Source organism: Brienomyrus brachyistius, chromosome 3, assembly GCF_023856365.1.
Source record: "Brienomyrus brachyistius isolate T26 chromosome 3, BBRACH_0.4, whole genome shotgun sequence".
In the NCBI taxonomy this organism is placed as follows: Eukaryota; Metazoa; Chordata; class Actinopteri; order Osteoglossiformes; family Mormyridae; genus Brienomyrus; species Brienomyrus brachyistius.
The window spans coordinates 6,827,569-6,854,474 of record NC_064535.1 but is presented as its reverse complement, the minus strand read 5'-3'; the positions used below and the strand labels follow the sequence as shown (position 1 = coordinate 6,854,474).

General features: G+C 45.0%; 1 protein-coding gene and 1 long non-coding RNA gene across 2 annotated transcripts in view; one reads left to right on the top strand and one right to left on the bottom strand.

The window, feature by feature from the left end:
• The window catches only part of macrod2 (mono-ADP ribosylhydrolase 2), a 430,585-nt gene that overhangs the window by 14,616 nt on the left and 389,063 nt on the right, over window positions 1-26,906 (bottom strand). The window contains exons 9-15 of the mRNA XM_049008306.1: window positions 17,009-17,090; window positions 10,531-10,572; window positions 8,770-8,841; window positions 3,585-3,638; window positions 3,117-3,170; window positions 2,177-2,245; window positions 824-898 (exon numbers count right to left, since the gene is read on the bottom strand). Of these exons, the coding sequence (XP_048864263.1) occupies window positions 824-898; window positions 2,177-2,245; window positions 3,117-3,170; window positions 3,585-3,638; window positions 8,770-8,841; window positions 10,531-10,572; window positions 17,009-17,090 (448 nt within the window). The remainder of the gene's footprint in view (window positions 1-823; window positions 899-2,176; window positions 2,246-3,116; window positions 3,171-3,584; window positions 3,639-8,769; window positions 8,842-10,530; window positions 10,573-17,008; window positions 17,091-26,906) is intronic.
• On the top strand, window positions 434-12,532 carry LOC125738857 (uncharacterized). The gene is made up of 4 exons (XR_007396925.1): window positions 434-504; window positions 6,029-6,223; window positions 11,606-11,709; window positions 12,400-12,532. It is a non-coding gene; the product is annotated as an uncharacterized LOC125738857 (long non-coding RNA).

The window sequence follows — 26,906 nt, the reverse complement described above, 5'->3', positions numbered from 1 at the left end:
ATTTTGTTCATTATTAATTCCTTCCGTGGCCTCTTGCTTTCTGTTACACTTTCTTCCATCTCTTTTAGTGGGGTGAGAACTAGCAAGTCTGACTTCAAGTATTACCTTTATAAATGGAAGCTTTAAGACCTTTCCTGCCCTCTTTTGTTCTCACCATGCGGCGGCGATCTCCGTCTGCACACGGTGTAATCTGTCTTGGAGTCACACCAGCTGAGTCTCTGTTCTCGGCTCTAACACCCTGACTCTGCCAGCATATGCTGCAGTCTTTGTTTAGTGCCATGCGTTCTGCAAATCCATTCACTTTGGTGTCACACTGCCAATTACTGATAACAGGAAAAGAGGGGGAGTTCGTTATCTTTTCTCCCTCTGCCTTGGTACACTCTTGTGTCATTCCTTGCCTTTCTTTGTTTTTAAAGGGAAACGCAGCATTTGTGGGGGGGAAAGGCAGACTTGTATGACCTTTCCATTGTAAAAGGGACCTGGAAGGTTCAGGAGAAACCCAAGGTACTTACCGAAAAAATGTAATTGAGCTGAAATGTAATTAAATGCTATTCAGGCAATTGGACATATAAACATATGAAGTCTTGCGGTTCCAATTTTTCTAATGGCCCATTTAATTAAAGCTGCATTTTTTAGGCCAGGGGGTGAGTTTAGTACAGCCTGACAATACCCCAGGGGGATTATTCCTCATTAAGGGCATGGTTGGTGAGTCTGAGCCCAGCTGGGGGGCAATGACTGCTGTAAACAGAGGACGATGCCAACGGGGCTGTCCAATCTGGAAGCCTTTCACTGAGTGGAAGCAGCATTTGCTAAGTGGGTTTACCTGCAGTGTCTGCAGCACAGTCCATGCCCTCCTCTTTGAGTTGCCCCCCCATTGGGTGCTTCTCCTCCGACTTGCCTGGAGGTAGAGAGAACAAGTGGATATTACGGTACAGTGGGATTACGCTGATGTCTTTCTAATGGAAAAACTGCCTGCGGACCCATTGTGTATGTGAGCTTGGCCAGACCTTCAGATGCATACCAAGGTACATATATGGACAGGTGTCCGTGAAAAATTGTTTCCAGGGTTGGTCTAAATGCTTTTTATACAAGCTGTTTTTATTTGCATTCATAACTTCAAAGGGAGCTTTTTGGCTTTGTTTAATTCCATTTTCATTATTACAAAAAAAGAGACCTCAAAGACCATGGCTTCCACTCAAATATGCTTGAAATCAGGAAAAACCAGGCAGCTGTAAGCTTAAAAATTCCCAGTTCCTGGCCATCATTACCCAGGCTCCTGCCAAAGCAGGGTATTCTGGGTACAGAGACCATATCAGTATGTACTAAGGATTAGGCCTTTCACCGTGGGATGGATTGCTTTGGTAAACTGGAGGGACACGTCTTGCTGTCATGCCACTGGGCACTCTGCTAGCCGGCAACCATACGCTTTGCAATCTCATTTCACATTCTCCCATTTTACGAGATCATAGCATTCTTTTGAGTGGTTTATCATTGTTCAGGGAGACTCTTGGAAACGTACAGTCTTCCTGCAAAACCCCATTCAGCATCACATAATCAGACTACAAGGAAACCTGGCGGCACATTGCAGATCTTTCTGGGATCAAAAGGTTCCTTCAACATAAAACACCTTCATTCTGAAGCCAGGAGAAATGTGGACAACTGGAGTAATAAGTAGAGAAAACATTCATAAAGAAAGATATTTGCCAATACTCTTGTAACTTAAATCTGGCAAGGCTCTCCTCCATAGCTGAACTTGGGAATGTAGAGAAAATCACATCAAGCTTTAATCTTTCTGTGTTTGTGGGCAAACTGTGGCGGGCTGGACCTGCCTCCGCATCCACAGTGATCTGCTCCATTTGACATGGACACGTTCTATATCAAAATCCATGCCAAAGTCGGATGTAAACTATAGATTTTGTGACAACAGAGGTGCTGATAAAATGCAGGACTGACTCCCTTCACATCCATCATACTTGTCAGGATCAATCATTAAATTAGTGGCATTAGTTATTCACTGATGGGGGTACAGCGAGAGGGAGGGAGCGTGGACTGAGGCTTGGGTGGCCTTCAGGAATCAAAGCAGAAATGTGCACGACAACATGTAGGAAATGTTAAGAAACTATACATAATGCAAGCTGTCCATTGTAAGCCAGACTCTATAGGGAGAAACAGTCACCTGAAGGGATGTCTTTGTCTTTCATGTCCTTATTATCCATGCTATGCTCTGGACTCTTCTCTTGTTCATCTGAAGGAAAAATGACAACACAATATAATGTCTGTCACTAGACATTATTCCAGTCCTTTAGATGTTGATTGGCAAGATATACTGCTATGCTTAGCTATTAAACTGGTACCGTTTATTTAAAAAAAAAAAAATGTATATGCATGTTTGTGTGTGACTCAACAGAGCTGGCGCTGATGAAATGTTTGTTTTAGAAAACATGCATTGCGACGCACAGAAGGCCAGCTTGTAACATTTTCGGGTCTTTCTACATATTAAAATCAGTCAGTGGGGGAGGGGCTGAGTTTAAAAAAAAAAAAAAAACATTGAGAACAACCGAGAAGCATTTCAAAGTGGGTGAATGAGCTTGGTAGGAAGCATATGTAAATGAGCGTGTATGCTATGCTCCCTAATTGCTTTCGCGTTCCCAGGGAGAATCGCTTAACACGCCGACCTGCCAGCTCTCCACCCTTTCTGCCTGCCTTTGGCTACCAGCGTGTCCTTGACGTGCCACATCAATAGGTTGTATTTGCGTAGGTCAAAGGACAGAGACTGTGTCATTATGGGACTTTCTGTGTGCGGGCAGACAGCGGATATCGTTGACATGCCTGCATTGCTGTTTGCGTTTCCTCATCACCAGGGGCCACGTTGCCACGCTTCAGCCAAACATAAGGCTGGAGACTTCAAGAACTGTTTTGGACAGACCGGCTGGCTGATTTGACAGAGAATTTTCTAGTTTCATTTGCCGTGCTGCGGAGATTTTTAACGAGACGTTTTCCTATACTGCTAATATGACAGACTAGGACTCGCAGCACAGATGTGAAAAGTTCATTGTGCCTCTTTACTGCCAGCGTGCGCCGTGACACAAAGGAGAGGGACGTGCCGTGAATCATACCGTGAGCCTGACTCGACATCTCTACGTCCCCATCAAAGGTGCTGTCGCTGCATTCTTTGAGCAAGAAAACAACGTGATGCAGAAGGAAATATCACATTTTCAGAAAACATAAGACATCTCAATGCACAATAAACAATTTCAATATCATTTCAGGAAACTATCTGCAAGTATACGCATCCGTCATTATACATCCATCTGATGCAACATATAAAATAATACAGATGTTATGATACGAACAGCTTTTTGTCTAAAATATAGCAGGGTGTCTGTATGTGGCTCATACGCAGTACATGGAGATGCTGTTTTAGAATCATGATACAAACATTTTGCTTTTAAACTACAAAGACAGTAAGGGACGCGACCCTTCTTCTGATCATGGAAAATGACCCTCCATCCAGGATAACACAGAACACAAATGTCTCTTGGACACGAGACTTTTTTCTTAATCCAAAATGAGAACAGCTGTACCTGTCTGGCTCTCCATCTGAATATCTTCAACCTCTCCTTTCTCCTGCTCCCTCTCTGAAAAAAACACACACATATTAAACAAGTGACACCCTGAGGGCCCAATTCCGTCCGTCCCGGGCTCATGAACTGGTGTGAATCTGGGCCAGTCAGAGGAAATACGTAGAATGGAATAGGTGCGACAGTGTAGCAGTCTGGAGATCAGCCTTTTTGGCAGCTCCAAAAGGTGCCAATGCTCAACTCCGTGGGTTAATGCCCTGAGCATACACACTACTATACACTGTTTACCCTTCAGTCCCAATGGCCACCAGACGCTTATTCCAATTAATTCAGGGCATTAACACACATACCTGTGTAACAATCATCAGTGTGCTACATGACCTTTTTAAACCGTCAGGAAGGAATAATTCACTGCATGAATGTAGTTTCACTTGCACTACATGTCGAGAGAGAAGTCATAAGGGGGCTACCTCAGTGCCCCGCCCATGCAAGGTTGCCATTTGGCATCTTGTATTTGAGGCAAGTAAGAGCTTTTTCCAAATCAGTTAACCCAGATGGATATGAGCGCACAGCTAAAGCTAATCCTTCACATGCTCTTGGAGTGATTGATTTCCCTAATTTTGCTTAAAGGTTGTGGTTTCAAGAGGCAACTTTTCTCCTTAATATAATGGGCAATCACTCAGAGTCTCTCAGCGACGTATCCGCCGCGTCTTCGAGGTGAGCTGCCGCGCACGAAAGCCGCCCGGCATCACAGGCATGGGCGGCGGACTCGGTCCGAAACCGCTTATTTTCCACTCTGCAGAACAGAACGTGCCTCTTAGATCTTGCTCGTCTGTGAGATTATAATGGCCAATTGGATTACTGCTTGCTCAAGGCCTCCCTGAGGCCTGGGCAGAGGGCAGAAAGAACAGCATTATTCATCTGTTTGTGTTATCAGGAAGGAGGGACATTAGAACAGGATGTATAAGCCTCCTCTTAGCAGTGAAAAGAGAAATTGAAAACATTTACATTTGCCAACAATTTTAAGTTTAAAAGCTAGACTGAAACACTTGTCCACTTTCCACACCGATGTCAGATCGATGTGACTTATAAGTGACCATGAATACTTTGAGCAGCATTTTGTGGAAACAAACCTATTAAGATGTCAGAAATAGATCTGTAAAGAATTATATTTCAGTTTGTCCTCTTTTTGAAAAGAGCATCCAATTCATAAAAATGGGTCTGAGGAATTACAGCACAAGTCACATTGCGATATGCATCCCTTTATTCGTGTGGAGTGTCAACCACTGCAGTGTTGGTGGTGTCTGAATGTCCCTGTAAAATGCTAGGATGAGAGGGTAATCACCATTTTTAAAACATTATTGTTTTATCAGAACACTCTCATAAGTTTTTTTCCCCAGAATTGGCCAAAACTGTTTTTCAATGTGAGTGTAATGTGAGACAAAAAGGGAAGTCGTCATTTTAAAACCACAGCAGCAGACAGACACCATTACACTCCACATCCTTCGATATGAGTGAAGAGCTCATGAATTTGTAGCCAGAAGGTGGCGCCAACGTAGCAGGGTTTTCACAGCAAGCTCTCTAATTAACCATACTTACGGACTGATGCACTCCAGGTTACAGACACACTACAGCTGTTCCGGTCATCGCAGGCATTGGGTTTGTTTAAGTCCTGCATAGCTCCTTTCCAAAAAGGCAGCTAGCATCATTTTACCCGTTAAGTCAGAAACTACACAAAACAATTCCCGCCAGCTACCCAAGGCTTCCTAGCATGCTCACCCCCCGCACATGCCAATGAGCAAATCCCGCATTGCCACCCCTTACTCCCCACCCACGCTGATGAACTAACCCCCCCCCCCCCCACTCGCACAGCCGCCTCCTGCCAGTCTGTATTCACTCATCATTTCACGTTGGGCCAGCCGGCTGGAGCAGAACTTCTGAAAGATGTATGAGACGTTTGTGGAATAAAAGCGGCTCCCCCGGCGAGGGGACCAACAGCTGTGGCTCAGGGCCGCTGTGCGCGTGACAGCGGGTGTGCGTCGCCCAGGACACCGCTGATCTGGGAGAGACAGCCCTTTGATTCCCAGCATGGCCCACAGCTGGGCGCGTTTGTGGATCCGCACGGCCCTTCCTCTCCTTCCTCTCTCTCTCTCTCTCTCTCTCTCTCTCTCTCTCTCACACATACACTTTCTCTCCTTCTCTCTATCAGGGCCCCGTTTTGCCTTCAGTCTGTCTTGCTCAGTCACTTGATGATGACAACAAAATCGGCATGAAACTCTCTTTGACTCGTTCGTTCCACGTTAAAACCAAGCAGAAATAAGGAAGGTGCAAACCGCTGTCGCCTTCACCTGCTGTGCTATTTTAAGGATTCCCTGTCAGACCAAATTTCATTGGCTCATGCTCACACTTCTGTTGTTTTGTTTCTGGTTTTCCGTCCCGATCCCCAGCTTCTCTGGGATTTCGCACAGGTTACATCACTGGGTGGCGCGTGGGCACACCGGCGGGAAACCCGGGGGCCGTCCTCGGAGTGGGACCCCCCTGCCCTGCTCCAGAGCCGCAGCCCACTGGTTCAGAGACACGCCGTGCTGGTTCACTGCTTCAAATGGGCTTCTCTGCTTCGGCAGCGGGATAGATTGCTACAGGTAAGATAAATGCATGTGCCTATAAGCCAGACGCTGCCCCTCAGCTCGGCACACTGCGGCACCCGACAGTCTTAGACTACACTGCATTCTTATGGTTACGATCCCACCAGGGCTACGTGAAGAGAGATAATGGGATTCTTTATCTGTATGAATTTTACCTTGGGGGAAGGAAAAAAACAAGGAAACTTAAACACACAAAAGCAATTTTCCCTTGATTAGTACCGTTCCTGCGCGCGCTTTGATCACACCGCAAATCAGGACAGCACTGTAACCTTACACCACAAGCAATACAGAAACGATGAGGTGGGAGAGGGGCTGGCGACTGTAAGTGGACCCGTGTAGTGGACCCCTCCCCCCTTGCTGACATATGGACTGGTTTGCGAGACTTTCCATCAGTCTTGGGGTCAGTGTGCTCGACCTAGCCCACAGGGGCAGGGGCCAGATGGCGGCTCATTTGAGTCCCACCTGCACACGGATGGTCGTGGCCCCTTTAAGGGGGCTCCGTCTAGCGCCTGCATGCCCCGCATTGGCAGCAGGGCTAACGGGCTGTCCAAGCCTGCTCTGAGAAGCAGGGCCACCGTCAGGCCAGCTTTCTGAGGCAGGCCCCCCGCCAGGCCTGCTCTGTGAAGCAGGGCCACCGTCAGGCCAGCTTTCTGAGGCAGGCCCCCCGCCAGGCCTGCTCTGTGAGGTAGGGCCACCGTCAGGCCAGCTTTCTGAGACAGGCCCCCCGCCAGGCCTGCTCTGTGAGGTAGGGCCACCGTCAGGCCAGCTTTCTGAGGCAGGGCCCCCACCAGACCTGCTCTGTGAGGCAGGCACCACCGTCAGGCCAGCTTTCTGAGGCAGGCCCCCCGCCAGGCCTGCTCTGAGAAGCAGGGCCACCGTCAGGCCAGCTTTCTGAGGCAGGCCCCCCGCCAGGCCTGCTCTGTGAGGCAGGGCCACCGTCAGGCCAGCTTTCTGAGGCAAGCCCCCCGCCAGGCCTGCTCTGTGAGGCAGGGCCACCGTCAGGCCAGCTTTCTGAGGCAGGCCCCCCGCCAGGCCTGCTCTGTGAGGCAGGGCCACCGTCAGGCCAGCTTTCTGAGGCAGGGCCCCCAACTAAGCCTGCTGTGTGAGGCAAGGCCACCGTCAGGCCAGCTTTCTGAGGCAGGGCCCCCACCAAGCCTGCTCTGTGAGGCAGGGCCACCGTCAGGCCAGCTTTCTGAGGCAGGGCCCCCACCAGACCTGCTCTGAGAAGCAGGGCCACCGTCAGGCCAGCTTTCTGAGGCAGGGCCCCCACCAGGCCTGCTCTGTGAGGCAGGGCCCACAAAGGGGACAGTCAGACTAGGGTCCCATGTAAAGGATGTACTGTTCCCTCACCTGGGTGAAGAATGTCACAGGTAAAACAAGAGCCTTTAAATTATAATTATTTTATGTATATCATTTCCATATTATATAATATGTTGACTGACATTAAATTATATATATAATATGGAAATGATATATATAATTTTATGAAGAGTGTCTGTGTGTATATATATTTTTCATATTTCATGTTTGTGTTCAGCTGGGGAGCAAGTGCAAGTGCTGCCAATTCAGAAAGCAAAGCCTCCGAGTTCAGGTTTGAAAGCCACAGGTTTCCAGTCACTGGCAAATGATAGCTTTGCATTTGCTAGCCGCTGCCTCTGTCAGACTTATTGGGACTGGGATGGGCAGCTGTGCGTCGCGTTGGCACAAAGATGGGCACGGGGCTTCATAGCGGTTCCCTCGCTTTTGAAACCGCCTCCCATTCCTTTTCTTATAAGCTCCACTTAATCTTGTGGCTAGAGGGAACGTTGTCAGTCCTGTGCACACGTATACAGAGCTGCGGCTGCATTCACCGGCGGAGGCCTGTGTGAGAGGCTGCGCACACCCATCTGGATTTTCTGAGCTAGCCTGCGTTCTTTTGTGTGCGGATTAACCATCGCCCTGGAAGCCACACACACACACACACACACACACACACACACACACACAGCCCCACTCAATCGATTCACAAAGCATACTGAATCATATCTAGAAAAGTGAATTACGTGCCTTGAAACCTCATTCAGAGATGCATTTCTGTTTAGTTCACTTGCAGGAAATGCATTTTCTCTGTCAGACTTCCTGCGCTATCTGTTCCCGTCTGTCCAGGCTGTGCCGTGATGGAGTGGATGTTAATGTCTGAGGGCTATTTCCCAGACGGCCTGTGGAACTTAAAAATCTCACCCCCTCCCCCCGCAACCTTAAAGCCCAAAGACAAATGGCAGGTGTGCGATGTTAATCGGCGGGTTTCACCTCCTGCACTGGAATCTAATTATCTTTAGTCCATCTTATTGGAGCACGGCATAATTGTTCCAGCATTACACATCAGAAGGGACTGAAATTGCAGAATGGCTATTTAATGGGCTCTTAGACAAGTGGCGCTCAGGCGAATTGTAGGAATCCCTGCTCCGCTGGCCCCCCATCTCAAGGCACCCCCCCACCAATGGAGGCCTGCATCGAGCTTTTCAGAGTGCAGATGGAACCCAGACACAAAAGCAACTGCTCACCTTCTACATTCTCTTCATCACTTCCTTGCTTCTTGTTTTTGTACTTCTTGGATGGAGGCGTGTCCTTTTTACCTGCCACACGAAAGGCACTAATGTTAACGGTCTTTAATGAAGAAGGTTGGGAAGATTATGAAGCTGTTATTCCACACGGTGAATGTTCTGCAATAGAGAATTGTGCCATTTTTCCACCGCACCAGGTACCATACCTTTGGTTCAAGTCCCACCCCAAAGTACCGAAGAAGTACCCCTGTTGGTTTGGTACTGGAACTTTTGGTACTAGTACTTGACCAGAAGTCAGTGGAAAAGCGAAAGTACCAAAAGTACTGTACTGGGCGCAGTGGAATGGCGTCCTGGAAAGTCCCTTTCGATCCACTGGGTTCTGAAGCACTAACGTTCAAAGCAGGGCCATTCGTTATACTCGTTCTGCTGGCTTGATAAATGGAAGCATTGTTGCTGCGGTTCATGCCAAGATAGCTGCTTGGGTTTGGACCTGAGGTGTCACCTGACCAGATTCCAGGAGCATGATGTAAGGACAGCGACTGGCTGGGATTCAGGTAGTTGCTGTACAGTGACAGGTCTACCATCTCCCATAAAACTGACAAGAGGTGTAATTTTATATAAAATTATATCTACGTAAAACCTGAAGAGTAGCCTGTACTTTGAAAGGATTTAAAAAACTGACACACTAATCTTGTGGCCAAACATAAGGGACTGTACACTTGTGACTAAAAAGTACAATAGGTGGCTTTAAAACGAAAATTATTCTTTTCATCAAATTTAAATGATAAACTACCACCCATGTTAAATATACAACATGTAGTAGGAAAGCAATTTGTAATTGATAGTTCTTGATATTTCTTCACTTACAAATTACAATATTAATCTAATCAGATTGTTGCTGCATGTCTCCGTATGGACGGCTCTTTTTATTATATAAGCACTGTGAATAATAATTTGTAGCTAAATTCAGAAAAAGAGCGAATGGTCCTTTGAAATAACTAAAATGTCTCTGAATTTAATCTCTGATGAAATTCTATGACCTGTGACATTAGAATCCACTTTGATGAAGACAGTGAGCTGGTTTAAATTTATTTTAGTCTTTAAACACTTAAAGCAAGTTTTATTTTTTCCATAAAGCTTCACGGAGCCCTATTGAGTTCATCTGTATTCTTGGAATAAAGAACAGAGAAGGTGTGGAATGTATCATTAACCATAGAAAAAGCTTTATAAGTTTTCATAAAAGCTTAATGGCATGCATCTGTGTTCCTGGAAAACAGGAGAAGAGTCACAGCAAGAATGAAAGATAAATACACCTCCGGTTATTTGCTGAAGCCAGCAGCTTTAACTGCAGATGGACCGGGCATTTTGGAAGCAGTCCATCAATTGTCCCAGCATGACAATAAGGTGCACCATTGTCTTACTGCACCTGGGTCAGCTGTGATAGGGAGGATCAGCCATAGGCTGCTATAAGGAGATAAAGCCACTTCGATGGTCTAGGTGCAGTCAGAAATAGGATTTCCCTCTATGCTCTTCAAAATTACAGCTATTTTTGCTTCCAAACACAAGCCCCTTGATTAAAGAAGTCTTTGAAGTGTGTCTTCATATGCCTGTTTGAAGTTCAGAATCAGGTATATATTAAAGTCTTTGTGTGCTTATTACATATATTACTAATACTGTTTATATATGCACACCATCTTTAATGTTGCCAGACTGCTGGCATTCGCAGAAAGGTGAGGGCAGAACACCCTGATCATCACTCACCTTCATCCACTGCTCCCTCCTCATCGACGTCCTCGTGCTTGTCTGCCAGGAGATAAAAACAAGATGGCCTGTTACTGCTCGCTCGCCTACGATAAGACCTTGACGCTCGTCAAGCTGACCTGTTGTCCACTAGCCATCAGATAGGCAGTGGATTTGGGCGGAACAGCATAATGCCTGGGTTTACTGTGTCCTGAGTAGTGGCAGATCCCTAAAGAAGGCTGATCGCTATGTTCCATCTGGAATAATACAGTAACATAAGCGTCCAGGAAATTGGATGCAGAGGTGGTTCCATCATCCATCCATGAGAATGACAGCTCTGTGGCTTCCCTCACATCCTGCTCCTAGCCCAACAAGAACCGTGTGACGTGGATTTTTGAGTCGGACAGGAGTTATGAAGAGAACACATCAAGAATCCTTCTGCACAAATAAATGTGGAAGATGGATGGATGAATGGACTGCCAAACACTGCCGATACAAACAGCTCACTGCAGGGACGTTTGGGTCAGACATAAAGGGGGATTTAGAACCTGGATTAATGTATAAACAAAAGCAACAGTACAGAACAAGGCAACTGTGCAAACGATGAGTGTCTCTTGACTCTTCCTGCCCAGACAGGCTATATGGTGCCCCCCTCCACTGACATCATTTACATGTACACATTTTATTTAGCAGAATCTTTTGTCTAAATGTGACGTACACCTGAGCTAACCATACCTGCTGTAAAGGAGTCAAGTGCTACTCAAGTGAATGGCCAGCTATAAGTGTAAGTAGTATTGGAACAAAAGCTATGTTATCTTCGAAACAAGAAAGTCCAACATTTGGAGAGGTATTAGACCAGTAGAGGAACAGATGGGTCTCTCCGGAGGTGTTTCTTGAAGGCAGAGAGGGAATCAGATGGCCAGATGTAATGAGGCTGCTGCACCACGCAAGAGCACCTCCTGGAGTGACACTCCTCACGTGGTGGAGGGAGCTCCGAGTGCAGAGATGGGACAGAGGTCTTAAGGAGCCGACACATCTACACTGCAGTCTTCAACTTCTATCCATCCATTTTCTGTAACTGCTTGTCCTATTCAAGGTCACAGAGGATCCGGAGCTTATCCCGGCGGCTGCGGGCAGAAGTCAGGGAACAACCCAGGATGGGATACCAAGCTATCGCAGTGCACATTCACACACCATTTGGTAATTCCGATTAACCTCAGCATGTTTTTGGACTTGGGGGGGGGCGGGGGTAATTACCCAGAGGAAACCCCAAGACAACACGAGGAGAAAATACAAACGCCTCACACATGGAACCCTGATGGTGATTCGAATCAGGGTCCCAGAGGTGTCAAGCACCTGTGCTGACTACCTTGCAGTTAATGGGAAATGCCCATTTGTTTATAGCAAAATGGTTCAACAAACTCCAGTTAATGGGGCCCATGCCAATAAATCATAAACAAAACAATGCAAGAGCGTAAAAATTCTCAACGCTGATGGCTGATCAGCAATCTTACAGATGCAAGTCACATGGGGGAGCCCAGCCGCAGCAGCTCAGACCGGCGGCCCTGAGCCGCACGCGGGGCTCGTCACCCACGGGGAGTCTTCCTCAGCGCCAGTCCATTAGCTGCCCTCTCTTAGCTGTTCTTGACATTTTGAGGAATTACTGATGATTATGGAGGTCTGTAAGCATGAGACATTCTTCACCCATTAGTCACAGTCTGGCAGTCCTGCCGCGTATGAAATAAAATCTTGTGTTTTCTCAAAGCATTTAAAATTTCGACACAAGTTATTTCAGTTCCTTTTGGGGAAACCGTTTTTTTTTTTTTTTTTTTGTAAAATAACAGGAATTAATTAGATTCAGTTTTATTCTTCACTTTTGTTTTGGCACAGAAGGCAAAGGTACAGCAGTGCAGAGTGTGAGTGTAACCTGCACTGAGCGTCGTGCAAAGTGGAGTTTGAAGAACGGGAATTGGGGGAGCAGACGGTGGGCTACGGCACGTGCAGCCCGGGGCCATCCGGCAGAAGGATGCGAGAAGTCACTGGCAGCCCCAAGCACCAGTCTGAGTTGAATGCATGTGGAAATGTGCTTGCCTCAGCACCCTTTAATGTCCATCCTGCCATTTGTGCCGCCGTGCAGGAGAGTTTACCTTTGATGAAGTGCTGTTGTCATCTATTCCGCAAAAGTCGCGCCACCAGAAACTCCCAGTGGGAAAGAGAAGGCAACGTGCTTTACACATTAAAATAAATCTATGCAGCAAGGTGATACAAGCCGCTGGATGGAACTTGAGTGAAACTAAGAAGCCTCTTCGTGTGTTGGACCATGTGAACATCACGCAAAGCACCATAAAAGCAAAGACGTATTGCACTGTTAAGCCCTCGAGTGAGACGCACATTTCGGCACGTATTTATGGACAGGAAACATTAAAGAGGAATCGGTTGGAAGCTTTGCCGAATCCATATTTTTAACACAAAAACCCGCCTTACTCTGCACGTCAAAGGTCCTCATCGGCCCTGCCAGCTCAGGAAGTTAATGGGCCAACAATCAGTAACCAAGTAACAGGACGACTACCTGATATGCAGTACTGCATATATATCACATTACGCAGTTCAAAACAGACAGACCTACTTAATGTTTTAACTGATGAATCGCACTGATACAGAATATGTAATGAAATATATCATTTGTTATCCTATTCAGCATTTGTGTGTTTGAGCCAAGTCATACAGGTTATGAGCTCGTGGAATTCAGATAGAGAAAAGTAGACAAAAAAGCATAAGGCTTAACACAGAACATGTCCGTCTCCCAAAAACGTTAGAAAACTTATAAATTAAATTAATCCTCCTGTCCCGAAGACCGAATAATGTCTCGGCTTAATTAATTTCCCTTCCTACCGGGGATCTTAGTTTCCTCACAGGTTTCTGAAAAGCCATGATGATTCATAATAAACACAGCTAAGCAAATTACTACCTTTAAACAGCACAATGAGTAATGCCAGCAGAGACAGGGAAAGTCCCACAGCGGAGGCCTTTCTCATTCAAAGCAAAAAGCGCCATTTGAGCCACACGTAATTCAGGAGACGTGGGTAACCCGCTGAGCCCGAAACAAATGAGCGGAAATGCAGCCCACTAACATCCAGTTCTCTCTACCTGCATGCATCTTGCCACGTATATAGGCTTCGTCACAAGTCAGAGCGACACGTAGCCGCGTACAGTACTGACCGACGGCAGGCTAATCCCGCTCAAGCTAAGCCGTTCCTTCTGGCCGGGAACCATAGCGGTGATGTTTTGACACCGCAAACTGTGAAGTGCCAGTCAGAGAAATTTCACGAGGTATGTATCATTAAAAGCCGATCCCAAGAGTGCTGCAGCGTCTAATGAATCCCCAGTGTTCTCTTTTTAAAGACATGTTGCTGGAGGAGGATTTTACGACTGCTACATGGCGGCAATGAAGGCTTCGCCGCTGCTAAATGGAGGCGACAGGTTCATAAATCTGGCAGTATGTTTAAAGGCTCCGCTTCTCTCGCTGAGCCCTTATCCATATTGACAAAGCAGGCTGTATATGAACCTTCCTGGAGTCCTGTCATGTCATGTGTCTCCTGCCCCCCCCCATGCACTCCTCTGTCTATAATTCTCACAGCTTGAGGGGTGGAACGAGCGGGGGGGGGAACAGGAAATGCTACATGCAAATACCCTGTTTGACATTGGCCCGCTGGATTCTGTTCTGTGCATGCTCACATGAAGTACATATGCCCCCCCCCAGCCCCCCACCACCTCAGCCTGAAATGTTACATTAACAGCAGGGACTGAGTAATTAAAACGGAGAAATAAAGCATAATTACATCTGTGTAATGTGTAGAAACATTTAGCTTTGAGGCATTCGGTTCCCTGTAAGGAAACCAGCAAAAGGTATACAAGCAACTGTCTACGAAATTAATGTCTGCTATACGTACTGCAAGCATACAATAGAAATAAGAAAATTATGGAAATTAACCAATCCAAGGCATTTCAAGGGAACGTGAACAAATTATAATCATTACATATATTAATTACTGACAACACGTTTTTGTTATTCTTCAGTGATACTTCCAGTGATAATTTGAAGTCACAACCAGAGAAAAACTAGTGAAAAATTATATCATTTAGTAAAGAATTTATAGAAGTTATCACACACATGGCCTATAAGTTTTATCCTCAGATGCAGTCTTCCATATTTTGCTTCGACATTCCAGCTTAGAGCCCAATTCATTGGTTCCTAATACTTTATTTGAGGATATATGTGAAATTACAGCTAACTCCACCAAGAGATGTTTTTCCACCATACGGAATAATCTCAGGCTGAGACCTTCACAGCACAGCTTGGGAGAGAAATACTGCTTCTATAGAAAGGTCCAAAATGCCAAGAATGAACAATGAAATAACTCAGGACCTTTTTGTAACCAAAAGAATCCGGGTGTACTTTTGACGCCTGTGAAATGTATTGAAAATCCCACTTCAAACATATAAGGCCGATGGACCAATCAGTCCTGTTACTGGCCAGCATTTACAGTGCGAGGCTTGGGTCATGAGCGGAACGCAGACATATTCTGAAGGTTTTCCATAAGCCCAACGACTGGCCAAAGGCAAAAAAAATTAAATAAAAAATGAACGACTGCTATCAAACGGTACAAGTAATTCCACAGTTCATTTGAGAAAAAAATAATAACTTTGTTCAATCCACAAAATCAGGATCCTTATCTGAATAGTTTCAGGAAAATATTCAATGTGCCAAACCTGCACACGTTTTCTTGTATTTTATAGCTTTTTTTTATAGACGAAAACAAACAAAAACCTATAAAACCTGCAGCAGCCCATGAAATGATTTCTTATTTTTTATATATGCAATAAACTGCCTCATGGTCACAATGACTTCAGTGAAGGGCCAGGGGGCGTGCAGGACGCAGACCATGAGCCGACGGCAAAGGCAGAAGTTAAACCCTGTCACACAGCTTTAGAGCTGGGTGCAGTACCGCCAAGGGTGCAGAATCTCTACAAGCATGTCTTTGCACCTGGATGTGAGAGTGCTACCTTCCCGGCAAATGACCATCCAGGCCCTCTCGTATATTTACAGTTCTTAAAGCCTGGGAGAATCTGAGATGAATAGCCTTGACCTGATAGGTCAAATGGCAAATTTAATTTCTGTAATAGAACGAAGGCATGGCGCAGCAGCAACGTAAATGCCGCCAACTCTCAGCCTTGGTAGCCCTGTGATGTTGCACCCTCGAGACCACACCTGCAACAACACTAGTACCACACACTGCCTGGGACGCTATACAACTTTTGATTAATGTTTTGATGCCACAAAATAACTAACATCTATAAAAAATGCGCTCCTGTGCAACGGATGTAATGGTAAACTGCGCATGTAGGTAAATATTAGAAATGACTGTGAAAACAGGGCCAACAGAAGCTGTTATAACAGCACAGGCACAGAACAAAATAGTGCCGCAAACAATTTGTTGGCAGTGCACAGAGGCCTGCGACATAATTAGAGGTCTTACAGTCAGGACCATCCTTTACTAAGACAGGGGGCCGAAAGGGGCTGGGGGCGGGTGGAGAGATAAAATAGCCCCACATGGGAAAAGAAGGTTCAACAGTTTGTTATCCACTGCGGCGCGATGTTAAGTGAATGCAGTGCCCTACCGGCATTGGCAGTAATACCTCCTTTCCAGGTCTGGTCCCTATTACTACTTTGTCAGGAGGCGCTGAACCCCACCAATGCATTACAATTAAGTTCAGTTCTTCCACACTTGAACTTGTTAGAGCAGGAAGATCACTGAGAAAGTGATTACTACTTCTGTTTCCAAAGATAGTTACTTCAGAAGGCTGGTAGTTGACTTCAATATATAACAAAACAACATTATATATGCAAACTCTTCCATCTTCCACATCTACGGTTACTACCATTCTCAAAGTACTGTAATCATCAATCATCAGCACTAACCCTCTGCACTTTTTGGTGACCTCATTACAGTGTTCTCCCAGTCTTCACAAACCGCTCTTTTCCAGGTGATGCGTTCACTTAAACATTGCCAGACTCTATCTGGTGTGTCTACATTTGTGTTGGGGTCAGTGGTGTAACTGATTTTTTTTTCTAGCCATGAATGTATAGTTCTTGTCACCTCTCATTTAATGGAGGACCATCACTTAACACCTTTCCTAGCTGGTACAGTAGCTCTGCCGACGTGGAGACCTTTCTTGAGAGGAGCAAAATGAACCGCAGACAGCTGTTTAAGCCCCATCCAGGCTGGCATGACAGGTACAGATTCAGCAGTTAGCAGCTGAAACAAGCCTGCAACCTTCATTTTGGGGTCAAACTGCAGCAACTCTGAAACTAATGAGAGTGCCTTCTCACAGTGAACGGGCGGTTCCTCCTTAACCTTAAATCTATTACACCCTGGGAGATGAGCAGCCAATCAGCATTGCTCAAGGACCAGGCTGAGAAACAGCAGAAAGCAAGTACCTTTCGAGAAGAAATGAGACATCTTTTCTTTGTAGATCTTGAAGTCGGTCTCCAGGAAGACACAGAAAATGACGCGATCGATCTGTGAACACACAAGAGAGATCCCTGCATCATCACAGTTGCACTATCATCAGATAATAACAAATAATTTAGTTAACACCTCAGTGTTTGTGGCTAAACTGGACTGAGGTTGTCTACTCAATTCAGCTTATTTCACTTTCATGTTTATACAATAGTAATTGAATGAGTGGTATTAAGGCAGATCATTCTGCTTTAAAGGAAAGAAGACCTGCCTCAGACATGATATCATTTAACATGCATGTGAGAAGCTAAACCTGAGCCCATGTAAGTACATAACAGGTTACTGTACGTGGTGCAGTCTGGGTCAGTTGAACCTCGCCATCCTCCTTAGCAATTTTATGACTTGTGGCTTCTCTGGCCCAGTCTAATTTAATTGTCCTATTTCCTGCTTGTTAGGGGAAGATTCCTTTTAATTATACCAGGTCAGGTGCTGGATGAGGGCCATTACAAATGAGACTCAATGGTATCTTTGAAAACCTAGGAGCGGGCAAATTAAGAAGGTCAAAGGGACAGCTCAAAGAGGGGTATTGATACAACTGGAAAGTCTGTGCATTCAGCTGCCACTGGGATGGAGCCCCGCAGATGACGTCCAGTATTTGTTTTCTCCTTCCAGCGAATAACAAACATACCAAAACTTAATCTAATAATTGGGCACAGTGATGATTTCCTCGTATAGGACCACCCAAAACGCGCTCGCTGTAACAACGTTACACAACATTCTTTTTTAAGCTGTAGGGTGTTAGAGTCAGCAATATTTTTTGGATCCTTTGTTGACGCCATAATACCCCAATAAAATGATAACCAGTGAAATGGGTATTAAGTGAGACTGAGGCATCTGCTTCTGAAAGAATATGCAGCAGTTTGATCTGAATGTGAACTGGGTGCTTTCTCTTATTCTCGCTTGTGATTATGTTTACTCATGTGTTAGTACCTTCTCCTCTCTATAACACCCTAGGCATATGCGCCCAAACCACACAGGGGATGATATTTTACTCAGCGGGACGAAAGAAAATTGCCCCCCATATATTGCAATTTCATGAAACAGGCAAGTGATGCCCATCTCCACCATCTGCATTCAAAGCACAACCTTTGAAAATGGCTACTGCGTGGATGATTAGCACATACACACATATTTAAATGTAACAAAGAATCTCTGGTGGGCAAACAGACAAACACTGTCAGGGTTTCTGCAGTTTAGCGGAATTTGTTCCCTGTTTCCCAAGGCTTTTATTCAGAACACGTGGCATCTCTCACTGCTGTAATAATACTACATATTCTATATAAGGAGCCACATGAAGGACCCCCCCCCACTGTGAGAATGCTTAAACTTTGGATCCACTGAGAGATGAGAGAAGTATGAAATTCAAGTCCTGCCTTTCGAGTATGGTAGATTTTCATATGGGAGATGGGGGGGGAGATGTTTTGTGTCCATCACAGAATGGCCACTTCCCTCCGACCTAGCAGAAAAGGGGGGTGGGGGGGGGTCACTGTGGGGCTCGGCTTCTCAGGAGATGACAGTGTGACATGTATCTGGGCCTAGCAAGACAGAAACTTCCGGTCTGCAGGAGGGTGGGGTTCATAATGGCGTGGATGTTGTAAAGAGATCCATAAATATGACAGGCAGGAAATGGGCACACATCTGGGGCTCATTGCGAATTCCATTGTGGGCCTGTGCAGCGATACGTCTGGCGAAAGCTCAACACTATCAGCGCAGCAAAGCTGTAGAGAGAGAGACCGGCCATCTGTGTTACTACAGGCACCGTGAATCGTAACCCTTAATCAGTGCAGATCTTGTGGATGTCTTGCCATAAGAATAGTGCTTTTAGCAGAAATATGTAGAGAGTTTTGTTGACATTGATTCCATGCCTCATGCCTCCCAAGCCCTCACTCCCACTAAATGGCCCCATACATTTGTTTTAGTGCTGTTAAGTAGAGCCTGTTTATATTATCTACATGTAGAATATACATTCCCATATTTCTTCAAAATTTAATGTTGTCTATAGTGATAAATAAACAGTGAATTGGAGAGATTTGTGTGCTCCCCTCCTCCAGTGAGACAAATGGTACCTCCGCCCACACTTATAAACAAATCGATGGGCTGGCGCTGCTCGGTGGTGGGTCCGAGCGCCAGTGTTACTCTCCTGTGATGAATGGATGTTGAGCTGATCCTGACCCTCCTCTTAAATCCATGATACAAGTGCAGCAGCTTCACTCTAGAAACCTCAAACAGTCCCAGGAGCTCCAAAGGCTAAACCTGACTTCTGACCCATACAAATGTCACTGGACAGAGAAAACGGCAATTTCCCACTCGCGGAGTAGAGCTCAGATTCTCACTGCAAAAACCTGTAGGGAAAGCAGGCAGAAACTGTCAAGCCAGGAACTACTTAAGCACAGTTATGCTTGAAGCGAGAACGTGCGCACTGGAGTAGCCGTTAAGGTAACGCACAAGCTATGGACAGACACGTACTGATGCGGCACACTTATTGCCCCCGCAGCCCTCACCGGGGACAGGATCTTCCGGAGCAGCTGCTTGCGTCCATTTCATGCTGCAGCCACAATGGCCATATTGTGTGCGTGCAATTCGGCGAGGAGCTCACGAAAAATGAGCAAAGAGACTCCGTTTCTCATGTTAATCATCATGCTTATTTGCATATTAAATATTTACGCTCGGGGATGTAACTGTTCGGTGCTGTGTTTCACGTTCATTTTCTCTCTCATTAAACATCCCACCTCAGACATTAATTACTATAATGGCATGCAGCTGTCCTGTACTCCTGTGTTTATTCTCATCTAGAGATTTCAATGTGAGGCCATTCTGAAATTTTTCCAAAGAAATGGAATAATCCCACAGGTCCCTCATCCCTGTCAGCTCTGAAGATTTCTCTGATGTCACAGTGCTGTAAACATCCTATAGAATGTCCAACTTGGGGCAAGGTGCTATGGCCTTCAATAATTTTTTTAAAAAATTACTATGACTATAATTATTGCTGCATGTGTCATCTGGCTTTTATGTTCGAATAAGAGCAATGAATGGGGTTATTTTTCTTGGACATTACTATAGCATCACATAGTCTCCAAAGGCTTAGGAGAACGGCAGATGTCGGTTACTATGCTGATGGTGAGAAACCGTGTGTGATGACTGTGCGTTTTATGAGAGCCAAGGTTGGGGAAGCTAATGGAAGGATAATTAGAAAGCTGGAATCGCTGTGTGTTGGGCATCATGGTCATTACTCATCCCTGATTGGAGGGGATGTTGCCAAAGAGAAGGCGCTAGACTGTGGGGTCTTTCAGCACAGGCGGGTGGGGTCAAAGGGAGCCGGAGAAACAGGGGGCGGCAGAGGCTGCGCAGTGATGAAAGCTAGGCATGCGATTGAGAGTTCACTCTGGCTCGCTGGGGTTCATTTAAAACAGAGCTGACCGCCATGAGGCACAAAACAGCGGTTTATAGCAGCCCTGTAAGCCTGCAGCAAGATACATGGCTGCTAAAGCTGACAAACCTCCAGCTGAGTGTAACAAGTGAACTGAAAGTGTTTTTTTTTTTTTTACTTGGTTGAGGAGACGGTGAAGCGGGACCCCGAAAAGCGTGTCCTGTTAATCTGAGAGCGGTTTGGCACAGTAACCCACGGCCACATATGCGACATGATTGCATCTTGAACCCAAATTATCGGCAGAGTGCTCACCAGCCGGAGAAGGGGAGCATCCACAATGAACAGAGAGGTCTGGTAACAGATGATCCATCATCACTGGGCACCCAAGCTTGTAATTACATTCAGGGCACTGCCAGCACTCTGACACAGTGGAGTCATGCGCACACACACAGGTTTGTAATTATATCTTTGTGGGGACTCTCCATTCATTTCTATGGGGAAAACTTTAATCCCAACATGCCCACCTTAATGCCTACCCAGTCCTAACCTTAACCATAAGTAACAAAACTTTTGGCATTTTTTGATTACAGATTATTTAACTTACAGATCTTAGTGGGGACCAGAAGAATGGTCCCACAATGTCAATAAAACAGGTTTTTATCACATTGTGGGAGACATTTGGTCCTGTAATATAAACATAATCCACTCACACACACAATCACACAATGTCTGACATGCTACCGTGAATCAGCAAAATATTACAATACGCTGCGTTTGCACACATCTGATTGCTTTTATGGGTCTGTCAACTGTAGATAGTCCAGTGACGAGACACTCCAGAAAGATGCCATTTCACTTACCGCCTAAACGAAAATGCGGGACAAAGGCAAAATTGTGTTTAAAAAAATCTGATCGGTGTTATGATGAACGAAATGCTTGAAAATGTAAATGATCACACAATGGAAAGTAGGAATAAGCCAGCAGAGAATGGAATTTTTTTTATGTATGTTATCCTAAGTGAGCTTTAAAAATACATAATACAGAGAATGCAGCATTATATGGGAAAATAAAACAGAAGATGACCTGGAAAGATTAGCAGTTAATTTGATAAAAAGTATTCACTATAGAACTCATTTAAAATTCATGCCAAGCACTGCAGCTGTAATAAAGGGCAGATGAACTCCAGTCTGATGTGCTTTCAGAAACCATCAGGCCTAAATAAAAGAGAAAGCCTGCATTCTCCCAGGCGCTCAGCAAAGTCGAGGCAGAGCAACGGTGCCTGCCGGGCCCCCGTAGAGAGTCGGGCGGCCCTCTTCCAGCTCTGATTATGGGCGTAATTACACGCACCTGAGCCTGCACCACATGAGCGGAGAGTAATTAAAAGGCCCTGAACGTGGGGGGGGGGGGCACAGAACTCATGGGGAGCGGGGTAGAGGGATGGCACGCCTAGCAGAGGTGCGTGAGGCACTGCTGACGGTGAGGACACCGACTGGAAGATCAAAACGGGAGCTGAGTCTTCATAGGGCAACAACGTGATGCCCCAAGTGCCATGATAATGGATTGGCTTAAAGGGAAGAGACAGCACTAAAGTACAGGCATCTCCATGTGTTCTTGTACTTCGTCTTGGTGGCCTACCCGCACTTTACGTTGCACAGTACACGGCATGTGAAGTATATCATCTAGTCAATATGTAAACGGTAGTACGTCATAGTCCATTGTTCGACAAATGTGTAAATGTAGCATCCTGAGGCTCAGGGAGACGATATTTCATCCCGGATGTAAACATGCATATTGATGGGCTGAGAACAGAGATCTCTTGAATCGTGAATCACGCCAGCTCAGCGCAAACAATTAGGGCCGGTAAGATTCACTGATATGCATCAGTGCACCAGCATAAAAGTTCACGATGCGATTGCTTTGATTAAAATCCACATACAATTTGGGATGAACTCGCGATGCATCTATAATTTCCAGCATCTTTGTATACATCGGAAAAATCAAATCAGGTAAAATACCATTTTTAGTAGAGGCCCTATGCTCTAAACCGTTTCTCAAGCATCCTCTCCCATCTCAGATTCTCCACTGCTGACAAACTATCTGTATCTGTATCTGAATTGCACAGTGTGGCATTCTTTTGAATCGCACTGCATTGTGTTGAACCACTGGCAATGTATTGGGATGTGTAAAGCATCGGCCTCAGGAATGGAGATGCACATCCCTACTAACAATGCACCAGTGGTATGCGAGTGTCACTGGCTTTCCTAAGTACTGGCCAATCAGCTTGTGTTACAAGCATAAAAAACAATATATGTTGCTTCATTTCATAAGCTTTGTACTGGACTCTACTGTATTTTCTATGAGTAAGGAAAGTCCCACCTATAACATTCATGTAACGATAAGGACCCGGGGAATAAATTATGCAACAGTAAGTCTTGCACTTCTGTAGACTGTAATGGTTTTAAAACATTTTTTTTTTCCAGAGCTGCAGATAATGGTGTCTGGCCATTAAATAATTACAATAATTGCCTGTAAGTTTATAATAATCCCTTTAGGAGGATTAGCATAAAGAACAGAAAACACACACACACCCTCCCCGACCACCACCCCCAGCAGAGCGAAGACACATTAATGAAAGAATATTACATGCCCATATAAAATTACACTCAATGCTGATTATAGCTTCAGAGATGAGATGCTGACTGTCGATTTTAGTCCGATGGGATTTTTAACCAAGCGCTGGGAATCACAGACGCAGCCGCTGCATCTGACTGCTGCTCTAGCTTCTGCTTCACGGCCCAGATAGAAAATCCATCGATTTGAGAATTAAGGAGAGAATGTTTTAAAATGGCGTTCCTCGAGAGGATAATAATGTACTGTATAAGGAAGCATCACTCGTGCCAAGCAAAGTAAGCATTCAATAGATAAATATTTAATATTTATTCATATCGATTGGACTTTGTCGTCTCACCAATGGACCATTACTCCATTTCTAATTATTAAAAATTTATATCACTACAACAACACAGAAAGATCACTCCTTAATTCCATTTCGAATGCTAATATCCTGAGTAAATGGATTCATTAATCTCCACCTTTAAATTAGCAAAGGTTTAAAATACTATTCTTCCCGGTAAGTATATTGCGAAACCGGGCTCTACATTAGCGCATGGCCGTCTGCTGTCGCATATCACATAACTGCATTTCTGTCCAGGGGCCACATCTGAGAAGGCAAAGATGCTTTGTGACAGGGACTGGCTAGAGACACATGCCTGTAATCAGGAACATCGTGCTTCGTGAAAGCGAGGTGCCCAAGCGACAGAAAAGCCCTTCATCATTTCAAAGTCCACCTAACAAAAGCTCACCACTTAGAACAAAAGTACTTTAATCTGGAAATCAAAATGTGGCCAGGAAACATTCTGGAAGCCATTCCTGAGCTCTGCAGTACTACAAAGCATAGACGACTAAAAGCCTTCATTCTTTCATGGTTCGGCCATAAGAAGGATCACTTAACGTTGAGGAGAAGTACGATTCTAGCGACGCTAGTGTATATATTTCTATGCTACAGATTCCCTTATTCTACACGGGGAGACATACAAACATCGCTGAAGAATCTGTGAGTTTATTAAGTAAACTAATGACGTATGTCTGATGATACCAGCTTGTATGCTGAATGGTATCAGGTCAGGTCCATAAATGGTCCTGCAGATACTACTTTATATAAGGTATAGAATGGAAATAGCTTCTCTGAAATAAATGGGTAAAACTGTAAGCTGCTTTGAAAATGGTTAGTATTGCTTTAACAAAGTCTACCAGCATTTGAGTTATTTTTTTAAACACTATGGATTATAAACAAATTAAATAGCCTTTGACCTTTCAATCATATATATATATATATATATATATACATATATATATATACATATACATATATATATATACATGTGTGTTTCTGCTTGACGCTTCACCCTGAAAGAAATTAAAGTCAAACTCGTGAGCGGACTTGTAGAAAAGGCCAAATCTACAGGGAGCGGTTGCACTCTTAAAAGCGATGTAAAAAGTTGTGTTTACAATATGTATGTGAGCAGACTGCAAACCATTCAGCTGTTCCTTGCAAATTAAACAGTCCAGTCCTGCAATTGGGTGAATTAAATGCTACCCAATTATCCATGACGACGCTAAATCAAGCAGATAAAGACTAATACTTCTGTCATAGGCGTACAATACAGCCATGAGTCGTCAAAGTAGTTTGTTTTGTAGCCTGTATGACTTTGCCTACTCCGTTCAGCTCATGACTACCATTATCCTAGCCAATTAATATAGAAAATATGTTTGTCTGTCAAGGCTTATAGCTGTCCAAGTTTACTCCTGGCACAAGCTTTACTTATACTACAAGCTTTTATCTTCAGTTTCAAGGCCATTAACATTTTTTTTTTTGCCCCTGTCGTAAAAATGTGATTCAGCTTAATAAAATCTCACGTCGTAAAATCCTCATATGTATCTTTTTAAAACCCCCTGTCGACTGACTCAAATAAAGTGCACTGCACCTTTAAGAAGACCGGTCAAACTTTTACAAGGTATGCAAAGTTGCTTGAATAATTGGGTGAGGAAAAAAATAAATAAAAAAGAAATCCGGAACATTTAGTATGTGTCCAAATGCCACAACACAACAGTGGGCCTCTCAGGATTCCTTGAAAGCTCCATTTGCAGTGCAATCAGTATGTAAATGTCAACCACAACAGAACGTCTTTCTGAAGAGCCACGGAGGATCGCGGGCCACTGCCGGAGTAAGCACTCAACAACTTATTTTAATTGACAATAATGGAAGGACAGCCTTCCCAGACTAACCCCCAGCTGCGGGGAGCTTTGATGAGGTGCAGGATCTGAAAGAGAATGAAATAAATTAAAAGGAAAACCCTTTCAGATGCATGTTAGGGACACAATGCTGTTTATGAATCACGGAGCTGAGTAAATTGTCAGCTAATGCTGCCGGCCAGGTAATTACAGTGATGAAAGGTTTTCCAATGAATTGAGTCTATGGGGAGAGGAGAGAGGATGGAGAAAAGGAGTTCATTACCCCCCAAAAAAACAAGAAAATAAATAAATTAAAAAGGGGTAACTGCAGCCGGGATAAAATGCTGACGCCAGGCTGATGTGCTTAATGGCATTTTTTCAGAAATGCGTTCATTTCTAGGCGTGAGGCTTTGCTGGGAGCTGATTTAATTCTGCCATCCCACTATATTGCAGGGGGCTGACAAACACAAAGAAACTCCGGAAGGAAGGTAGATGTCACGCCAGAATCTACTGCTACACGTTTAAGCTTTTTTCCCATAATACCGTGCAGGTATCTGGACCACTCCATTTCAGCCCTGTGGGACATGCATCCATATGTGTGGGAAGGCACTGCAGATACCCCTGTTTTAAGCCCCCTGCTGCATAGTCCGTAGCAGGGGTGGGTGGGGGTATCTGTTTGCACTGGGTTTTATTTCTAATTTTAAGGTGCCTTATGATGCGACATGCATGTTATGAACGATGAGTTATACATGACAGTGTGGTAAGTACTGTGGAACAAAGGCTTATTCACTATCGCTTTAACAGCAATCAGACTTTCTGGAACTGGCGAAGTCATACTTTTGGTATGCATTCACGCCAATATGAGGCACACAGCTTAACCACAAACATCAACGGGCTTCCGGTTCTTTCAGGACACAGAATGACTAGTAGGGGCAGGAATCAGGAAGGCAGAAAGGGAAAAATCATGCCTGTTGTTTCAACCAGTTAAAAAAAAAAAAAAAACAGCATTTTCAAAACGTACATTTCGAATGTACAGGCAGTCATTATAGGGTTAATAATAATTTTATGCTAAGCCAGAAATCCCCCCTGGCAACTATAAAGTTAATCTTAATCTTAAATATGTAAAATTTCAGAGTTGCTTATCGCAGGGTGGAAATGGGCGATGTGAGATGACAGACAATCCAACAGCAACAAATGAGTATGCGATGGTATCAAGTTTCAGCTCCTCTGCCCCTCACTGCAAATCACTGCAGGAGCAACATGGGAGGCAGAGCTGGTGACAGCTGAGAAACATATTGACTGACGTGGGCTCCCTTTCGTCCAATTTCCCACGACTCTGACAGAAAAGCCCGTCAAGTAGCCGTCGCGATCAGTGCTCTCCCTCACCGATCTCCCTCGCAGATCGCGTGTGGTAATTACCCCTCCCCTGGATGCCTGGCCGGATGCCTCGGAGAGAAGCGCATGGCTCTGCTGGAGGCGACTTTAAGCTACGGTCATCATTTGGGAGTGCTAAAGGCACTGCATCCTGGGCACAACGGAGAGCAGGAACACTGGAGGAGCAGCCAAACAAGCCTGCTGCTCAGTTGAGGGTCACTGCAACTCACTGCCTCACGTGCAGCTGCAATGAACCAGTGAATTACAGGATGTCAGGAACTAAT